This window comes from Podarcis melisellensis, assembly GCF_964234715.1.
Source record: "Podarcis melisellensis genome assembly, chromosome: 9".
NCBI lineage: Eukaryota > Metazoa > Chordata > Lepidosauria > Squamata > Lacertidae > Podarcis > Podarcis melisellensis.
Window position 1 is genome coordinate 53,076,060 of NC_138541.1, and position 20,108 is coordinate 53,096,167.

Here is a 20,108-nt window from a genome sequence, read left to right on the forward strand (position 1 = left end):
TTAAAATGAAAATAACCTGGCTTTACAAATTACAGTTATTTTAATGGTAAAAATGAAATTTCATTCACAGTTATTACATACCGGGAAACAAAATATTTAAAAATATCTGATCCATACTGATCACAAAGTGGGATTTCATGTATTCAATCAGACTGCTTTCTATGTCTTGGAATAGATGCTGTCAACATAATAGAAAAATATTGCAACAGTTATTCAGGAGTTCAGAATATTTTCAAATTACGGGTCTAAAGTGGTTTTCCTTGTTTATAAACTGTTGGTGGAACATGTTTCTACTGCTGCTTGGAATAGATATAAAAATACAAACATGAGACATAGCGCAGTAAAGATGTGTACCCTAACTTATGATCTCAGTAGACTTCCATACTTTAAAACTGCATGTTTCTCTAACACATACCACACATTATTTTTTTCTTCAGACCATTCTGTTTGTGTTATGCACATTTATACTTCACAACGTTTTCTTTTACAAGTATACAGTTGACCAGAAAGTGGAGTAAACAAACGTCCATATTAAGTGGCTGATTTTGTGTCAGATAATTTTTCACTCTCCATTTGCGATACATCTTTATAAAAAAGTGCCAGGCCAGGACACAATGGTGAGAGAAATTTTCCCCTTCAGTTCTTTGAGCATCCTTGCCAAACAGGCATGCACCATACCTGAGATACTCCTACCATTAACTGCAAGGAGGATGTCACCACACCTGGAAGAAGGCAATATAAACTTGGTTAGTGGCACTTCAGCAGCTCCAAGGCAGGAATAGCTTGCACACCCCTACTCATTTTTATCAGAAAGGCAGCAGATATGAGAGGAAATGAGCATAGTCAAGTCAGGTTTTGCTAATTAAGGTATTGCTAATTAATGCCAGCTGAATAGACTTGTTTTATATAAATGCTTCAGATTTCAGTCTGACACTTCCAGAGGCAATGACTTTTATAACATCATGTGTCTGCAAGACTTTTGGACTGTGTTTCTAGTGTTTTTAATACTCTGTAAAAAATATACCCCTGCATTTTTTTCTAATTTCTTGTTAATATTTTGATTTGCAAACACCTGCATTTATAAAGTTCTCCAATGGAATTGAATCAGAATTTGCAAACCACACAACTCTTTGAATTTGAACTCAGAAGTGAACATTCCGTTCTTCCCAGTTTTTCCTATTTAGGAATCACTTTGCCTTTGAAAACAGTTATGGTTCTATGTGTCCTGCCCTATAGCTCTATCTTCTGTTATGGATTTTACTGCACTGGCATAAAATTAAACCTACTTTGATCTTTAATAATCCCTTGACTCCTTCCAGGCTTCAGCTTTCTCTGCAGACAAGAAGGTATTTTAAGATTAGTACCATGCCCTTCTCCCTGCCTCAACTGTTCCAGTATAAGCAGAAGTACTGCCACACATGGTGCTTTGTGGCTTGCAACTAAATGAAAGGAGAAAGCAGTTTGAGTACTGCTGCCTGGTCAACCTTTCAAACTAAGGGGTTGAGTTTTGCACTAGTGAACCTTAGCCCCAAGTGTTGGTTTGATATGTAGCTCAGCAGCATAGAATTGGACCTTTGGGGTCAATTCTCACAAACTAGGTGAGTAAAACGTACTTGTGGAGGTTGTGACTGCATTTCTGAGCTTTCACATACCTTTCCCCACATACAAAATGTGCTGTGTGGTCAGGCATGTATGCATGTGAACGCCAATATACATAAACACTGAATGCCTGCGTCATCCATCCATCACAAAACAGGAATGAAGTGATTTGATGGACAGAGTGTATATGCCTAATCCCGCCTCACATTCCCACATGGAGAGCATGCAAGTTTAAGAACCCTGTTGTATGTTAATGCTACACATCAAACTGATACATGAACCAGCAGCCCCAGTTAACTTGAGAACTGTTGTGATAATCTGGATGGGAAAGATTGGCTTATAAATAACTGCTAAACAATGTTGTTTCATTACCTGATTCTTCCATCGTTATACGCTGGTGTCCCTCCAACAATGGATTTGATAAAGAATGGCTTGTTCCCACTGTGTTCTTCATAACCCCCCACGATACTGAAGCCAAGACTTCCCGCTGTATTTCTTCGTAATACAATTTCTTTGCAGCTGTATAAATACCTAAGGAAAAAATCATTCTACTTAATGGTCTGTTGTACAATTAAATCAAAATTATTGATGATATTCTGCTCATTCACCTTTTTTTTTTGGCATATTGGACTTGAAAAGAAATGCCAGATCGGTATAGTTTGCACAAACTTGTAGTTTCAGTTTGGATGTTTTACACACATATTTAGCAGTGTTGTACAGACTAAGTTTCACCCATAAATATTCCGTTCTTGGGGTTTTCCGGGGAAACTGTTCTTATCTGCCTGTTTGGATTAAAAACCTAGTTCGGATTATAAAATTGATAAGGGTAGTGACCTTCATGTAATATAGAGCACCTTATTTTTCTGACTGAAGAAGGGTTTTGTACAAATTGGACCTGTCCTGTTCTTGCTGTTGGGTCCAATAAAGCCTTTCGCAGACACCAAAGTAGCAACCACCCTTTTAGTATCTTTGTCTTACAAGCACTAAGAAAAATATGCTTTAATTTTGAGGAGGTATTTAAAAACAATCCTTTAAAATGATGTTTCCATTTTGGGGGGGTATTTGTTTGTTTGCTTGTTCTTCAGGGTTTTTATGGTACTGCTAGATGAGGCCCTTGGGAACTACAAATATTCACCTGCTGGCAAGATACAGGGTACTTGTTTGTGCAACAGTTAGCTGGCTGCTAATGTGAAAAGCAGGAGCCTCTTGGCCCTTGTGCACAAGGCTCGCTCTATTGCTTTGCCATCTGTGTGGGGCTTTTAGCATCCTGAATCCCATTTCTCATAAAGACATAAAACTCACTAGATTTAACAGGGCTTTCCAAGGTCATGACCAAATGTTACCAGAATTTAGCCGTTATTGAGAGCTACTCACTAAGTCACATATCAACATTCTGTTAAGTAAGAGCATGGAGGAAACCAACCTGCTTAAGAGTTTACATAGACAAGGATTTTGAACATATGGAACATACTAAGAGGAGAGCTTGAAGGAACTACTTTTTGGTTTACAGGTTATGCTCTTGGCCACACTGCTACGCCAGCGTGTGGGTTTAGAGAGCAATAAAATCCACTATAACCGTGAGACCAAGAACAATTCCAGATCTCGAGCTACCATATTCCAAAAACTTAACAAATGCTAGATTGCATACTAGCTTGCAATTTGCTGGGTGCTCAAACTTTGGATAATATCTTGAGCTTCCACAATACCAAACATATCAAAGTTAGGAATCTTCTCTGATGTATACTGTATGATTTTGACCTTTTTGTCAACTGTTGGTTGTTCCATGGAAAGGCAGGGGAGAAATGTGACAAATGTTTGAACAAGGCTTTCAAGAATACAGCTATGGTAGCTTTACAGTTTTGAAAAGAACTGAAGTAGTTAAGGCAGCAGCTCTGGCCCAAGTCGAACGGAAGTCGTACCTTGGAAGTCGAACGGAATCCATTCTGGAAGTCCGTTCAACTTCCAAAACGTTCAGAAACCAAAGCCCAGCTTCTGATTGGCTGTAGGAAGTTCCTGCAGCCAATCAGAAACCCCGTCAGACGTTCGGTTCAAAAACCGGAACACTCACTTCCGAGCTAGGATCGTTTGGGAGCCAAGGCGTCTGGGATCCAAGGTACGACTGTACCAGAAAAAATACCCAGTTTGTAATTTGACAGCCATATGATGCAGGTACAAGAAAATTGGGTGGGGTACTTGCTGGTCAACACTGCTGTTCTTGGTTAGTAAAGGCTGGTGATGGCTTGGATTATCCAGTGAAACAAGCTGTATTAAAAGATTGGGAGGGCTGGGGGCGGGGGTTAGATGTGTTTTGTTACAGGTCAGACTTACAAACACAAAACATCAGACTGTGTGTACGTAATGTATGTGTAAGTGCGTTAGGCAACTGCTGTGACATGAGTGCTTTTTAAAGAAGAGTATCATCTCTAAAGCCATTTATGTCATTACTTAGCTTGTGAGGCGAAACATTTGGAAAACTACTGTTGGGATGCAATGCTGGAGAAAATAGGATTTGTTAGACAAGCCTAAGTAAATAAAACTCAACAGCAAGCAGCACACGAGAGGTATCAAGCTGAAAAACATCTCCCCTGGTGAACAATGGATTAGAAACATGTAGGATCTATGTGCAAAATGTTTCTATTTCCCCAGGTAGAATTATGGAGCTTGACAAGCCTTATGACCCTAAAAGTTGCTCCTGGCTTTTAAACTGACCTGGAGAAGAAGCAAAGTCCTTACACCCAAATCCGTTCCTTGTTGCAAGAGGAGGAGTTTCCTCCTTGCCCTGGTACCTGCTTTGCAGCCTTAAGGCCATGCAGAGGGAGGCAAACGCAGAAAGGATATTCAAGGGTTGCATTGCTATTGCCATCACTGGGAATTATGACATGACACTTGGGCTCAGAATCAGTTGTTTTCAAAGTAATTTTTTGAAGCTGACCACATGAGCTTGCTGCATCTCTAGCTGCAAACTTTTGGGGCTTTCAGTTCCACACGTTCCAAAGCATCTGACTGATTCTGAATATTTGAGGTTACCACTAGTTGGAAATTAGGGGCAGTGAACCCTATGGACTTGTCCATTAGCAACAGCTATATGAAAAGCCCTAAGAAAACTGTCGATTGTGATTCATTATGTGTTTCTGTTGGTGCCAAACTGAACAGTGCACAAAAAAGGGTGCTAGCGCTGTCTTTCCAAAACGAATCGAGGAACAAAGTTTATCAATGCACAGACAAGCAGAGCCCACACCCATCTGATCTGCTTGTCACAGTGAAGGCAGCCAGAAGTAGTAAACAAACCCAAAAAAGCAAAAAAAAAAAATCCCTTTGCTTTTCAGCCTTGTAAATGCCATTGCAGTGGTTACGTGCTTTGCTTGGCTTCATGACGGAAGGACAGCCGTTTCATTGAGGTGGAATTTCTAAATTGGTCTTTGGTGAGTCATCATTTAGATGCTCTAGCAGTGCATGAGCAACAACTGCCTGCCCTCCCTGCATTATGAGTAAAATAAATGCTGTTACGAAACAGACATGCTTGCTAAAACTCATCAGTCAGAACTACAGACTGAAGTTTATTTTTCTGGAAACTTGAGAGGAAGGAGCAAAGGACTACTGAATGCAGAGTGGACAGGAAAAGAGCAAAGGAACCCAGGGTCTGAAAATATGTGAATAACCTTAAATACTAATTTTAGGTGGCTATCTACCTATAAATACCAGGGAGAATGATCCAGGAAATGCATACGATAGTAACCCCCCAATTACTGCTACTCTTATTTCTAATAAGATTTAAAGTAGACCCTTAGTGGTTTCTTTGTAATGCTCGAACGGTAAGCACAGCACACGCAGTGAAGTAGTTCGCCCTGCTCAATTCAGTTGCTGCAACTCCCATTTGCACCAAGTTGTGTACCTTTTACTGGCTTAAAATGCAGCAAGGTTGTTCCCCCAACATAGACATTCATGCACTGCATTTCAAATTGCATTTGCATTGTACACATCAGCATAGTTTGATGCGTTTCCAAAGTCGCATCCGCACCGGTAGATTGATGGGGTGTGGGTATCCTCGTACAGCTTATGTTTTCACACCCGGTGGTAGATGGTTTGAGGGAAAACACATCAAAACGCAGCATTTCTCAACAAACTACAGGATGGATTGTGGCTAACCCTGTGTGCCCGGGGCTTCACAAACAGCAGAGCAATAGTGCTGGATTTAAGGGAAATGGAAGTGTATATACAGCCTAAAGAGCGAGGCTTCCCCTTTCTGCTACACTTGCCTTGGCATCTGCCGAAGGATAAGGCTGCTCTCATTGGCCATAGGATATCAGCCAATGGCAACTTTGCTCTCCACTCCAAAATATATTCTTTCAACTTTGTCTTCACTTCCCCCCCCTGCTCTCCCCTTCTTGCCTCCCGTCCTCCTCCTCCTTCCTGTTCACCCCTTCCCTCGCTCTCGCTCCTCCAATTCTCCTACTATTTCTGCAGTGATTTATTATGGTTTTCAAGAAGCTGCGCATGCTGCTTTAAGTACGGTTTCCAAAATGCAATTAATACCTTAAAACAACAACAACAACAAATGATTTCTCGGTCATCTGCACCCCCAGCAACGAGCCTAAAACACTGCATCCAGGATCATTTTTTCCCACCCACGCGGTCCCTCAAGACAGTTTGATAACTGCAGGAAGGTTTTGGGAAAATATCCTTGAGGCCCATCTGACCTGCCTTAAAAGAACTGCTGGGCAGTTGCCCTCACCAGTACCAAATGGGAACTCTGGTACTGAGAGGTTACATTCTCAGACGAGGGGGAAATGAGTTAATGTGTATTAATGTGATGCATGCTCTGGTAACAGGACCTGAAAAAGGGCTTCCAGATGTGAGGCACTGAGCTCAGAGAGTCCAATATGGAGAAATAAGACGGTGAGCATAAACTCACTTAGGTAAGATTAAAGTACAGTATCTGATAACCTGCTCTGTTAAGCGTTTTGACTCCTGGGTGCCTGGCCAAACAAGTACTAGCAAGAAACGCACCTCTGTTCCTATTGATTATAATCAGTGTCCAGACGCCTCTTGCTACTGACTGCCCCCTCCCCTTTAATAATCTGAATTTAAGAAGACCGATGTACCAGTTTGGCATACTAATCCCTTCTGGTGTTCGTATACACTGTGGCCCTTTTCTGCAAGTGGTGCTGCAGCTGGAGATAGGATTACAATGAATTTCCTGTTTGCAGACCTGCTGACATTGTGGGCGATTTTCCTTCAGTAAAAGAGGCCATGGGGGGAAGGGGAAGGATGGGGATACGGCAAAGGAATCCCAGTGAAAACTGCTGCTTACTTTCATAGACAAAATCCTTTCCACCAAGATCTTTTTTAAAAAAAAACACTTTGTTTTCTGTGTTGCGAGCAAAAGCATGGCATTTCTTTTAGCACTGAGGTACAGAGGGAATCTGCTAAGGGGTTAAAGGTAAAGGGAGCCATGACCATAAGGTTCAGTCGCGGACGACTCAGGTTGCGGCGCTCATCTTGCTTTACTGGCCGAGGGAGCCTGTGTACAGCTTCCGGGTCATGTGGTCAGCATGACTAAGCCGCTTCTGGCGAACCAGAGCAGCGCACAGAAACGCCATTTACCTTCCCGCCGGAGTGCTACCTATTTATATACTTGTACTTTGATGTGCTTTCGAATTGCTACGTTGGCAGGAGCAGGGACCGAGCAACGGGAGCTCACCCCGTCGCAGGGATTACCATGCCTCATTTACAGGGCTGACACCTTCTAACTGCCATCTTCCTGTGCCTTCAAAAGCTGAACAGCGGCGTGCAGAAATTCAGCAGGTGAAGCTTTCCCTATCTCAGAAGGGCAGTGGCAGTGAGTCATTGTCTGTCATGCAACTGTTTAAAACCGTAAGAACCCTGCCTTCCCACCAATAATAATAAACAATGATTACAATTATTGTTTATTAAATTTGCAATGATCCATCTTTTAAGATTTCACAAAAAGCTGCTCATGGGAGCTGCTTCCTTATGCGGTAAAGGGGATACTAGCCCATTTCATCATTGGCTAGTGAATGCCTCTCCTGTTCTCTTAGAATGGCAATGGCACCTGCCTGAGAGGTACTGAAACTGAGTTCCGGTGATTTCTGGCTGGAAAGAAGCCCCGCATGCCAGGCATATTGCATCAGCATCTCTAAGAACAGGGGCTCAAAGAAACTCCCAAGGACCACTTTTCTCCTTTTACTGACCTAAGAGGACTCGTTGCTATGCTAGCCGGAGAAAAACATGTTCGTTGCAGTTTCAGCTCAGGGCTTTTTAAAAACCCGTCCTGTTAAGTTGCTGTTTGTTTGTTTTTCCTCTCATGTGCCCCGTGGCTTTTCTGTACCATGACAGGCCTCTCTAAATCTCTCCCTGGTCATCTTCCATCCTTTTCTCTCTGCTCCAGGGTTGGGAATTTTCTTTAGCCCAAGGTCCATATTCTCTAGCAGGTAACTTTCTGGGGGCCAGTTGCCAGCGCTGAGCGTGGAAACAGATATGGCCTTTGTACAGTAGGCTGCAGCCCAGCCATTCAAACAAACAGAGGGTTCAGCACAAAATGCAAGAGGACTTGGTACAGTTCAAGGGCACCTTCCAGGCAGGCAAAAGACCTTGAAGATGTGGAGGTGGGCCTTGAGGAGAACCCTGAGGGTCAAAGAAGCCACCTTAGGCTACTGTGCTTATGATACCCCAGCCCTTCTCTACTCCATAGCAATTGTCTCTCTGCACCAGGGCATAATCTATTCTCCTTGTTGGTTCTGCACCATCATCTTTTAGTTACCTCCTTTATCTGTTGTTGTATCAAGAAGTCTTCCAATTCTTATTCCCCCTCCCCCATTCTCTCCACTCCCATCTCCTTGCAAACTGTCCTCCATTCACTGCAGTTTTAATGCTTGTTCCATTTCTGTTTCTCCTCCCCACCCAGTCCATTTCTCTCCTCTTGGTTGCCAAGTGATCTGGAAGCAGCCCACCAGACTTTCAGAGTAGAAGTCTCAGGCGCCACCTACAACTAGGGACGCTCAAGGATTTCATTTGCTACGTACTTTCAGGCCCTGCAACCCAATTCACGCTCTCTGTACTGTTGTGTCAGCTAGGATGCAGCTATCCTTCTGTTTTTGCCCTCACTCGGTTTTTGTGATGCAGGTAAAAAAAAAAAAGTTCCAAAATGGTTTGTTTTCTTGAAAAAACACACACATTAAAAATAGTTTGGGGTGAGGCGTTGTTGCTTTCTTAAGTCACAGATTGAAGTGGAAACAGGGCTTATGAATAAACATATGTAAACTGAGATGGGCTGGCAAGAGACTGATCTGCCTATCCCTAGGCTCAAAAGTCCGGAGCCAACTCCACCCTACAAATAGGATTCCGGGAAGCAATTTAAATGGAATGATGCAGGCATTATTCTATCCCTCCTCCCCATTTTTTATGGGCTAGGGTGGTTCCTTGTTCTCACAAAGAAAGAAGCCTACTTTAAGGAAGCCTACTTTTGAAGCATCTTCAACAAAGCCCAATCATCACCTAACACAGTGGTTTTCAAATCTTCTCTCTTTAGTGAATATTGACTTGCCTGCTGCAGAATTCTTCCGCATCCATCACAGCACCCCCAGTGTGCTGTATTAAAGTGGCTCTGAGAGTACTACATTCAGTTCATGCAGACTCTGGTCAGGCCTGTTGCACCTTACCATTGTGCAAGGGGAAATCTAGAACACATCCCACGACACTTCCAGCTGCACACTACAGAAGATGGGCAAATCTCTCTCAATGATTTGTGTCTGCCATTACTGAGCTGCTCATTTGAAGAGTGTTATGCATCTAATAGGGATGCGGGTGGCGCTGTGGGTTAAACCACAGAGCCTAGGACTTGCCGATCAGAAGGTCGGCGGTTCAAATCCCCATGACGGGGTGAGCTCCCGTTGCTCGGTCCCTGTTCCTGCCAACCTAGCAGTTCGAAAGCATGTCAAAGTGCAAGTAGATAAATAGGTACCACTCCGGCGGGAAGGTAAACGCATTTCCGCCCGCTGCTCTGGTTTGCCAGAAGTGGCTTAGTCATGCTGGCCACATGACCCGGAAGCTGTACGCTGGCTCCCTCGGCCAATAAAGCGAGATGAGCGCCGCAACCTCAGAGTCGGTCATGATTGGGCCTAATGGTCAGGGGTCCCTTTACCTTTTTATGCATCTAATAACATATTACTGCTGTATGTGTGATATACATTCCTATTAGGCAGAGGATAAACTAATACAACATAACCTAAATAGTTCATATATTTTGATAAGTGGAAGATGAGATTAAAACAAAAAAGTGAGTGTGCAAAGCTGCAAAAGGAGTCTCTTATATAACTAACATTTTCTCACTGATGGGCTGCTGGAGGGAAGATTTAGCTCGAGGGCAGATTTAATTCAGTGTCAGCCTGATGGGATCTCGTTTTTTTAAAATTCCAGTTCAGACGAATGCTGCAATGATTTATGCCCCGCGGAGTCATTAAAATGTGCTGTGTGAGTGGGTGACAAAGTACGCACTCTGTGGTTTTACTAAAAATTGCAACACAGCTGCTTCCGGCCCATTAGAGAGGTGAATGTTTTCTTTTCTTCTTTTTTTGAGGGGGAAGGGGTTTGGATAATTTCAGCCCATGAGCGCGTACACAGTTTTTGAACATCTGGGCAAAGTCAAACAATTTAAAATGGCATATAACTGAAACGGTGTCTGTGCAGTCTGCAAGCTGCAGCGACTGTCTGGGAGGACACAGGGTGGTCTGGCGTTCAAGATCCTGTATTCTCAGAGCATAGATGCGATCTCTGCAGGGTTTCCCTTGCTACTTTGACAGCCAGACATATTTTCAGAAATGGGCCTGCTCAGGATCTTTTCTGCTCCCTTAAATACAGTCCTTTCTATCCTTTCCAAGTCTAGAATTAATTCAGGTCTCAATGCAATACATCAGCTCAGGGGAAAGAGCCAGGTAAGCACTCCAAAGCCATCAATAGTGAATCTGTGACCCTCCAAGTGATGCTACTGGACTTTGGGATGTGGGTGGTGCTGTGGTCTAAACACCTGAGCCTCTTGGGCTTGCTGGTCAGAAGGTTGGCGGTTCAAATCCCCGCAACAGGATGAGCTCCTGTTGCTCTGTCACAGCTCCTGCCAGCCTAGCAATTTGAAAGCACACCAGTGCAAGTAGATAAATAGGTAGCACTGTGGTAGGAAGGTAAACAGCGTTTCAGTGCACTCTGGTTTCCATCACGGTGTTCCGTTGCACCAGAAGCAGTTTAGTCATGCTAGCCACATAACCTGGAAAGCTGTCTGTGGACAAACGCCTAAAAGTAAGATGAGCGCTGCAACCCCATAGTCGCCTTTGACTGGACTTAACCGTCCAGGGGTCCTTTACCTTTTATCTTTACTGGACTACACGTCCAATCAGTGCTGGCCACTAGACATGTCAGATGGAGCTGATGGGAATTAAGAATCCATGAACATCGGAAGGGCCACAGATCCCCTATCCCTGCCATAGACCCTTTCCTCCATAAACACATGGAAACACTCCAAGGACTTACCGTGGGACCTCAAGCCACATCACCCAGGAAGGAGACCATTCGCTTGGGCTAGACGAGTTCAAACTGGCATCGAGCAATGAGAGGTCATCGCCATCCTCCAAGGTCTCGCAGTCTTTCATTTCTAATGCTTTGAGGACAACAGACGAGGAGATGTTTTTCAAAAGGGCTACAGCCTCTCCACGGCTCACACCTGTCAGATCAATTCCATTAACATTGAGCAGAATATCACCTGGTAGGCAGGAAATGAAGGGGGAAAACACCTGTTAGCAGTTAATAAAATACACTTTTGTCATTCAAAGCTGTACCTCTAAACTTAGGAGTGGCCAACTAACAGCTGGGAGGTCAGAGCAGTTTTTCCTGCCTTTTATAAAATATGTTTTTTAGGTCAGTTGTGTGGGGGGGAGGTTTTTCCTTGTTTTAAGTTTGCTCTACCCCAAACTCCATTCTAAGAACAGATGCCAATGGGGAACTTAATGTGTTTTGGTACAGTACCCATAGATGGGTTGTTGTTGCCTACAGGTTTGGAAGATCTGGATTCAAATTCCAGTTCAACAAGAGGTAGCGTTTGGTATGTTACTAACTTTACTTCAGTTTCTTCCCACCCCAAAAAAGAAAATAATAATTTTGGGGACGGTGGTGATATTTGTTGTCCTGAATGAGCTACCAAATCAGTTTGCCTGTGAGCATTGCAAGCAAAATAAAACTGCAATGTCCTTCTAGATCTCTGGTTGTAGAAGAGCTGCAATTTAGACTTGTGCTCTGCCAATGAATCACTGAAAGAAAATGCAATGTTGTGCTTGTTTAAACGTAGACTCCTGTGCTTGCCTACTCAGAAGTATGCCACACTGAATTCCATGGGGTTTACTTAAAGTTAGGTGTGTACAGCACTGCAGCTTTTGCATTTAACTATTTCCCCTGAAATCTGTTGGGAATTGTTGTTGTTTTTAACCATCAGTCACTGGCTTGGCCTGCTGCTGTTTTGCTTGAAACATTGCACCAGTTCACTGTTATTAATATCAGCAGGGTTGATTAACTCTAGCTTAGGGTGGTATGAATATGCGCTGTCCCAAATGTCTATGGGTGGAGGGATTATTTTAAGAAATAAAGCACCTTCAGAAACAAAACAAAACTCAAAGGTACAAAGCTAAATTGTCTACTGTCTTCCTCACATTGCTGCATGAGAATCACTGTAGGGTTTGAAGAGACCCTCGTCCAACCCCCTGCAATGCAGGAATCACAGGAATCCCTGACAGATGACCATCCCACCTCTGTTAAAAAAACGCAGTGAAGGAAAGTCTGTTCCTTCTGACTGCTTCTAGCTACTTTCATGTAATCAGGATGATAGAAAAACCAACACTTTCCAGACTTTCTTCCCAAAGGATACAGCATTCAAATGTTACAATTCCATGTATGTAAGCCAGATAATTACATAGGAAACATGATGATGAATACACAATTGTAAGAAAGCTTCCATTGTCTCCCAATACAGAAGGATGCCAACCAACCAACCAACCAACCAACCAACCAACCACCTTGTGTACAGAGAGAAAGCCATTTGTTGCACTTTAAGCAACCCAATTTTGTGAACAAAAGGCTGCTTAAAGCATGTTAGAAGCTACCTAATTCATGATCAAGCCATTTTGAGAATGATGTGGAATGCTAAAACTTTTGAAAACTGAAACCAAATTTGGAAGTGGGTAGTACTCTGAAATACAAGACACCAGTCTTATGAACACCTCCTTGTGGCATCTGAAATAAATTTCTTCTCTGGTTCCAATCTATATTCATCTGTTTTAAACAGTGGCTCCCTTTTGGACCTACATATATAGTTGCTGATCACAGAGATTGAGTTTTAACAAATAGGTTAGATGAAATTCAGGACTGGAATTATTATTTTTTTATTGGTATTCACTAATAAAGTGACTGGGAGACCAGCTCATTATCATTTTCGTTCCTATATCCTACCTTTCTTGCAATAAGCTTGGAGTATACATAGTGGTTCTCTCACTTTATCCTTAACAACCTTGTGAGTTGGGTTAGGTTGAGAGAGAGATATATATATTTACATACAAAAGATTTGTGATACTTGGCAGCTTTCATAATACTTATTCCAGTAATTCTGAAAATATTTCCATTTCCTATGAAACACATCTGGCCATTATCTGGTTCTCTCTGAGTCAAATAAGACTGTGCACCCATCTCAATAACTGTGGGTGGTGAGTCAGAGTCCTGTTTCTTTTTACAACAATCAACATATTTTCTTATTAAGTCCTTATCTGAACAATACTAAATTATTATACGGTTGAATTATTGTACAGCAAGAAATTAATTTATGAACAGATTTCCTCGGTCAAGATGGTGACCAGAATTCCTTAAAACTGCCTATCTGGTAATATGTGTGCTGAAAGTCAGCACTATTTGGTGTTATGTCTGAAATCGTATTTAGTCTTCGGGGTGTGTGTGTCAAAAATCACAGTAAAAGTGACAATATCCCCAGATTTAACATTACCAGGGCATCAAGGACAGTGGGAGCTGTACTACAAGGTAACTGAGAACCAGGCCTAACTAAATGCAAGCGCGGAGTTGCGGTTACAGTTCACAAAGACATACTCATCTCAAAAGTGTGCTCTGAATTCCTTCAGTCTCACCTGTTTTGATCCTGCCATCTCTGCTGATGACTCCGCCTGGTTCAACACTTATAACGTAGATAGGCAAATCCCATTCCCTGTGGGAGAAGGCACCACCCGACACAGTCATCCCCAGCGACTCTGCGTTGTCTTTCCGGACGACCACCACCTTTTCATGACAGGTGACCGCATGGAGGCCAGTCTGTGGGGCACAAAGGGCAAACATGAGCAGAGGACATGGGCAAAGCTTTTGGATGGTATGATCGTGATCAGCTACTTCATAACATGGTTCACCATAATCTGATGGCCTTTATGATCAGGGTCAATGGTCCATCTAGTCCAGCATCGTGTTCTCAAGGTCACCAATGAGATGCCTGTGGGGAAACTCTCAGCACAACGGTACTCTCTCCTCAGTTTCCAACAACTGATATTCAGAAGCTGTGCTGCCTCCATCAGCAGAGGTATACATAAGTCGACTGATGCATTGTTTGATCCAAAGCATTTTCTTTTTTAAAAAATGAAACACTCTAACTTGCAAGGAAGTAAGGGTTAAGCCATAACACTGGACATCTGACCCACTTTTGCCTTAATGTTTGAGATTAAATTTCTCCACATGAACAAGATCGTGAGAAGAACATTCCCTGTGAATGCGCAGAGGCACACATTCAGCGCTTGTTTACCTGACAGTATCTTTTCATACCACTATGAGATACTTGTAAATGAATTTTGCATATACCTCAAAGGGCATCCAACTGGATCATATCTTGAGTACATCTCTTGTTTTCAAAATTTAAATAAAGTGTTCTGTTTTCATAAATCAGTTCATCTGAAAAGAATCTCATTTCCAGTCTTGTGATCAGAAATTCTCCTCACTGGCAAGTATTCATTTTTGAGAGGAAATACCTTTTTCATAAGTCAGGGCTGCTTCTCACTTTGTACCCAAAGTATGAAAATTATATGCTTCCTCTGACTCACACATCAGTAATGTTGCAGCTATTGCAGGCTGTTTACCCACTGTTCTATGAAATAAAATTATGTAAACCCAATTAAGGTTAAAGGTGATGTCCAGAATAGGAATGGGAGCTAAATTTGGTTTTGTTCACATTTTAATGGAAACCTACCTAATTCATACTTTCTGAAACAATATGTGAACCAAAACACAGCTAGCCTTCAAGACGTATACTTCTCCAAATTTTTCAATGCAGTTCTCCCACCAAATAATGTGCGCAAAAAAAAAACATAATTAGTTAAAATGCCATACAAGTGCGTTTAGGGGTAAATGTTTGCAAAATATGTAAATCCGGCAAAATTGTGTACAAAAATGAGTACATTAGGACTTTAAGAAAAATCACCAAATGATATGGAAATGTGATAAACTGAACCTAAACCTGGAAATGTGAGAAACTCAGGGAAACCAAAATGGATAGATTTGTCTACCCCAGATCAGAAATCAAGTTGTCACCTACTACATTTTGTCGTGATGAAAATTCTGCCACAAGTTTTTCCAAAGTTTTTTTTCAACATGACTTATTGTAAACATAAAGCAACTTGTGGAGTCTCGGCTGAGGAAATGTAGGACAGCAGGGGAGATAAGGATGAAAGGAAAGGAAAGGTTTTATTTTAATAAACACCACACCAAACTTTGGCTTTCTTACCAATAACCAACTCAGCCAGTCGAAAGGCAATGTTTAGCAATGGCAGTGTTCAGCGTGTTCTTTCCTAAACAAGTGCTTTCTCTTCGTGATTTTGACATTACCTTGGGCGCCCCTCTGACAAGGGGAACACAACAGCTTGCGTGGTTTTTAATATTTACTGTAAGATAAATATTTACAGCAGATTATCTCTCACTCAGTGTCCTGGCGGTTGTCTCACAGGCAATGGCCACAGCTGGATGTACCATTTTAATTACCTGAAGGCTGAAGCTGATCCTTCAGCTACAGGGTTTTATGTCCCTCAGTGTAAAGGGCAAAGTCTTTGAAGGCTGGAAGATAATGTATTTATAAGCAAAACACAGCCATTTCAGCCTACTAAGAATAGTAGGTGGTATTTTAAAACCTGGTTTGACTTTATGTACAAGCTCCAACTGATCTCAAAGAAAACACAATTCAACTTGCACTTCGCCAGGGACATAACTGTAGGCCAGCCTGGGGTGAGGGAGTGAGAGGGTGTTCAGGCTGTTAACTGACAAATTCCAGTAAGGCCAAGCCTGCCAAGCATAAAGAGGCGAAGCAACCTTCCTCAACAGTATCAAAAGGCAGAAACTGATAACAGAATAGTACAGAAAGACTTTTTAAACTGTTGGCAGTAGTGCAGCCAGGAGATAGGTAGGCTATCATTTGGACTCCACTTCAGGCAACAAAAATTCTTGGCCTGGAACTGAATCCAAAGCTAAGGGCTTGTCCGCACTTCAGCTTCTTCAACAGGCTTTTCGTTTCCCGCTTTCCCCCAGAAAACCTGCTGTTTACAAACATAAATCTGCAGGAAACCTAATTGACATTTGTTATGAATCAGCAGTAAACAGTGGGTTTTCCCGGAGAAAGCAGAAGGGCAAACGAAAAGCCTCTCGGACCCAAATCTAGAAAACACGGGGACTGCAGAAGTGTGGCTGAGCCCTAAACCACCCCACAATTCTTGCTGTATTGGGTCTTGTTGTGATCTCACCAAGCCCCCATGCCAGATCCAATTTTGTTAAAGTAAATGTTGAGGAAGCTTTATTTTCCCATCGAGCTGTGCTACTCACTCAAATGGGATAAGGGGTTGAGGGGGAAGCACCTAACCAATTCAGACAGACTTCTCCCTTACAGCTGTGCCTGGGACCCTGGACTGCTAGAATGTCCTGAATCCTTAAGACTGGAGAATTCCAGAATTTCCAATGCAGAGAGAGCTGGTCATTGCCAAAACCCAGTAAAACCAATGTGACAAATACAGAGGCACACATAGGGTCCCTTGTACCCTTGGCAAGGAGCTATATCAGCACGCGCGCACACATATCCAAAACATCACTTTACTGCAATAGCCACATTGATGTGCCCCAAGTACTCGAAGCCTTTGGAGGCAAGAAGGAAGGGCGAAAAAACTGCATGCCTTTGTGCTGTGGTGCAAGAAGGATGGGATGTTTCTCCCATGTTTGATCTCGCCTTGACAGTGGCAGTGTGTTGACACACACACACACACACATACAACATATACTCCATACAGTCCCCCTTTCTCCTACGACTCAGCTCCAGGCTCTTGTCTAAATTCATGACCTTACGCAGATAACTGGAGACAGATTTCTGGGGTGATTTTTGCTCATCTCCCGGGGTCTGTTTTTACCTTTGGAGATGTGTGCAACTTTCTTTGGATTGGGGATATAATCTTTGAGTTTTATATTTTATTTTGGGTGTACAAAAGGCGATTCCACCTGTAGAGATTAATACATGGGGAGTCCATATTTTTCTCCTCCTTTCAAATTCATTGCTTCTTTGTATCCCACCTAATTTATCTATTAAGCTCCTTGGGACTGGCCAAACACAAACAGCTATTCTGTAAAGTGCCACGTATAACGTGGCTCTGGCTGTAATATCTATCAAAAGGATTGGCAAAGGGTTAACTAGAGAAAGGTTAAAAGGCCAGTGCATATTTTTAGTCTTTGGAAAAGATTATTGGTACATGTTAACAATCTCAAAAAAGAAGAAGAAGAAAGGAAAAGAATGCCACAAAGAAAATCTGGAACAGAATAGCTTTAGATAAAAGGAGATGTGGCAATTGGTTTAAATTGCAGAAGGGAAACGTATAGCTGATATTAGGAAACAGCTTTAAGAAAACACTGATGGAATTAGTTTGGAAAGCATAAAAACATAGTGCTAGATAATTCTTAGGGTTGCTCTTCTTACTATATGAGGACAAGGAGGTATCACATCTTCTTGCCTGCTCCCCCTCCGTAACATAAAAGTGTATGATCATTCTCAACAGGCAAAATACACTCCAAATTGCTGCTAATGATGTCCAATGCTTCATTTCTTAATAGTGCCTCACAACTTCCCCAAAGCTTGGTGCTGGACAACTCAGTGTTTACAATTGGCACCGGCTTCAGAGCCAGCCTATTTCCACATGGAGGCAGGCAGGATGTCATGGTTTTCTTTGCCAAAAGGGATGGCTGAGCCCTTTTATAATAACAAATGATGTTGAAGGTTGGAGTTTATTCTTGGCACTGGATATTAGAAACTTGAAAGCAATATCAAGCCCACATTTACATCTGTGTCCTTGGAAATGTCAAAGCGGAGAGTCAGCTCTCGAAGAAAAAAGAAATGAGGGGGGTAGGGTTTTTAAAATCAAATTATCCTAGAGAGAGTAGAATGTTTTAAGTGTGTCGACAGAATATACAATAAAATCTAATTTGGAGGTGGTGAAATTTGACTGTGCAATCTCCACACACCCCCGCCGCCCCAAATCAAAATATCGAAATAAAATAACTAGATTGAAGCGTGAGTGTGGTGGCATTTTGAGCTGGAAGCCTGAAGGTTCTCCAAAACTCAACAAAATCAGTTTATAATTACATTTTGGGTGAGGATGAGGATAGTTAATGTACATAGACACTAAATTTAGCTCCTCAGGCAGAAAACAACTTGCAATATAGCAACTTTAAGCTCTGACTCTGTAAAGAAAACCACTCTCCCCCCCCCACACACACACAGTGATTCCCTTGAGCAATTTCAGCTGCAAACAGGACACATCAGAGGAGATCAGATTTTATTTGTTTAATTTTTTAAAATATATATTTTAAGGTTGCCTTTAAGGGCAAAGGCTTACGCTTTCTTAGAGCAACAGACAGTAAATGATGTTAAGAAGCACAGTTTAATTTATTTCAGGATCAGCTAATTTGGAACTGCAGCCAATGACGAACTGGGAAGAATGTGCTACAGACATGAGACTGTCTCCCTTGCAGGTTCCAAAAGCCAGATACCAACACCCTGATGGGCCCACTTTAGGGTAGCAGTGTTTTGGGCAGAAACACCCACAACCACATGCCCACCGAAACTTGAAAGACTGACTAGTAAAATCTAATGGCTCCCTTCTGCTATTGGATTGAAGATTGGATTTCGCTTTTTCTCTATCTCTCTTTTATTTACGTCTCACCATGTTTAGTGCACATATAATTATGTACTTTTAAAGTTCCAATAATTTATTAAAAAAAAACAAAAACGGATCCAGTGTTGACACTGGACAACCTGCAGGAATCTTGGAGAATCTGAAATGAATTGTTGAAATGTATAAACCTGAAAATCATAAATAATTTATTTTTAAAAAAGAATCTGAAATGATACACTTACAAGGATCCAGGAGGACAAATGTGGAAATGGGAGAGATCAGATATTATCTTCCAGATTCCAAAAGAAACTTAAAAAATCAATTTAATATTGTGTTTTAGATTGTTGTAGCCCAGCCTCAGACAGCAAGGTAAACAATGGTATGACATTAAATTAATAATTCTGAAATCTCAGAAACGGTTGCTGGTTTTTTCAATTTGACAAACCTGGCTCTCTCTCACCCTTCTCTCACTCCCCCTCTCTCCTGAAATTCAACATCCTTCTCACACTGGGCATGCAGGATCCTTCCTCTTGCTGGGTCAGACCATTTGTTCATCTACTAGAGCAGAGCTTTCCAAACTTTTCTACTAGAGCAGAGCTTTCCAAACTTTCCATCATTTCTCCAACACAGTAATTCAATTTTACTAGCAAACCGGAGGTTGAACTAACCCAGTGATGGCCAAACCTGGCCCTCCAGCTGTTTTGGGACTACAGTTCCCATCATCCCTGACAACTGGTCCTGTTAGCTAGGGATGATGGGAGTTGTAGTCCCCAAACAGCTGGAGGGCCAAGTTTGGCCATCACTGAACTAACCCCTTTCCAACCTCAGGAGGAGTGCAGGGAGCATTCACGCGACACACCTACACACTGCAGCTGACACACTAATGTGTCGCGACACACAGTTTGGAAAGCTAGAGTGTTGTCCCAACAGCAGGGACGGGGAACCATTGCCTTCCAGATCTTGTGAAACAAGCTGACTCCAACATAATGTGTTCAAATAAGTTATCTTTCATGTCAGCCCACTCCTTTGCTCAAGAAGCTGCTTGGCTTTGTTTTGGCTCAGCTTCACCTTGGATGATATTTTATATATATATATATATATATATATATATATATATATATATATATATATATGCAGGTTTTGGAACCCGTGAAAATCTACGAAAAAACCCGTGAAAATCTACGAAAGCAAATATATATATATATATATATATATAGGCTGTTTTAGACCAATAAAAATGTCAGCTTCCTTTTGCTACAGAAAGGTGAAAAA

At 42.1% G+C, this 20,108-nt stretch overlaps 1 protein-coding gene across 7 annotated transcripts in view; it reads right to left on the bottom strand.

Annotated features, from left to right (window-relative positions):
- Window positions 1-21: 21 nt before the first annotated feature.
- Window positions 22-20,108, bottom strand: part of LNX1 (ligand of numb-protein X 1) — a 123,069-nt gene continuing 102,982 nt past the window's right edge. For all 7 annotated transcript variants that reach the window (XM_081926520.1, XM_081926523.1, XM_081926521.1 and 4 more), the window contains 4 exons: window positions 13,788-13,968; window positions 11,140-11,368; window positions 1,972-2,130; window positions 22-722 (listed from right to left, as the gene is read on the bottom strand). In XM_081926520.1, coding sequence (XP_081782646.1) covers window positions 587-722; window positions 1,972-2,130; window positions 11,140-11,368; window positions 13,788-13,968 — 705 coding nt within the window. In that variant the 3' untranslated portion in view covers window positions 22-586. The remainder of the gene's footprint in view (window positions 723-1,971; window positions 2,131-11,139; window positions 11,369-13,787; window positions 13,969-20,108) is intronic.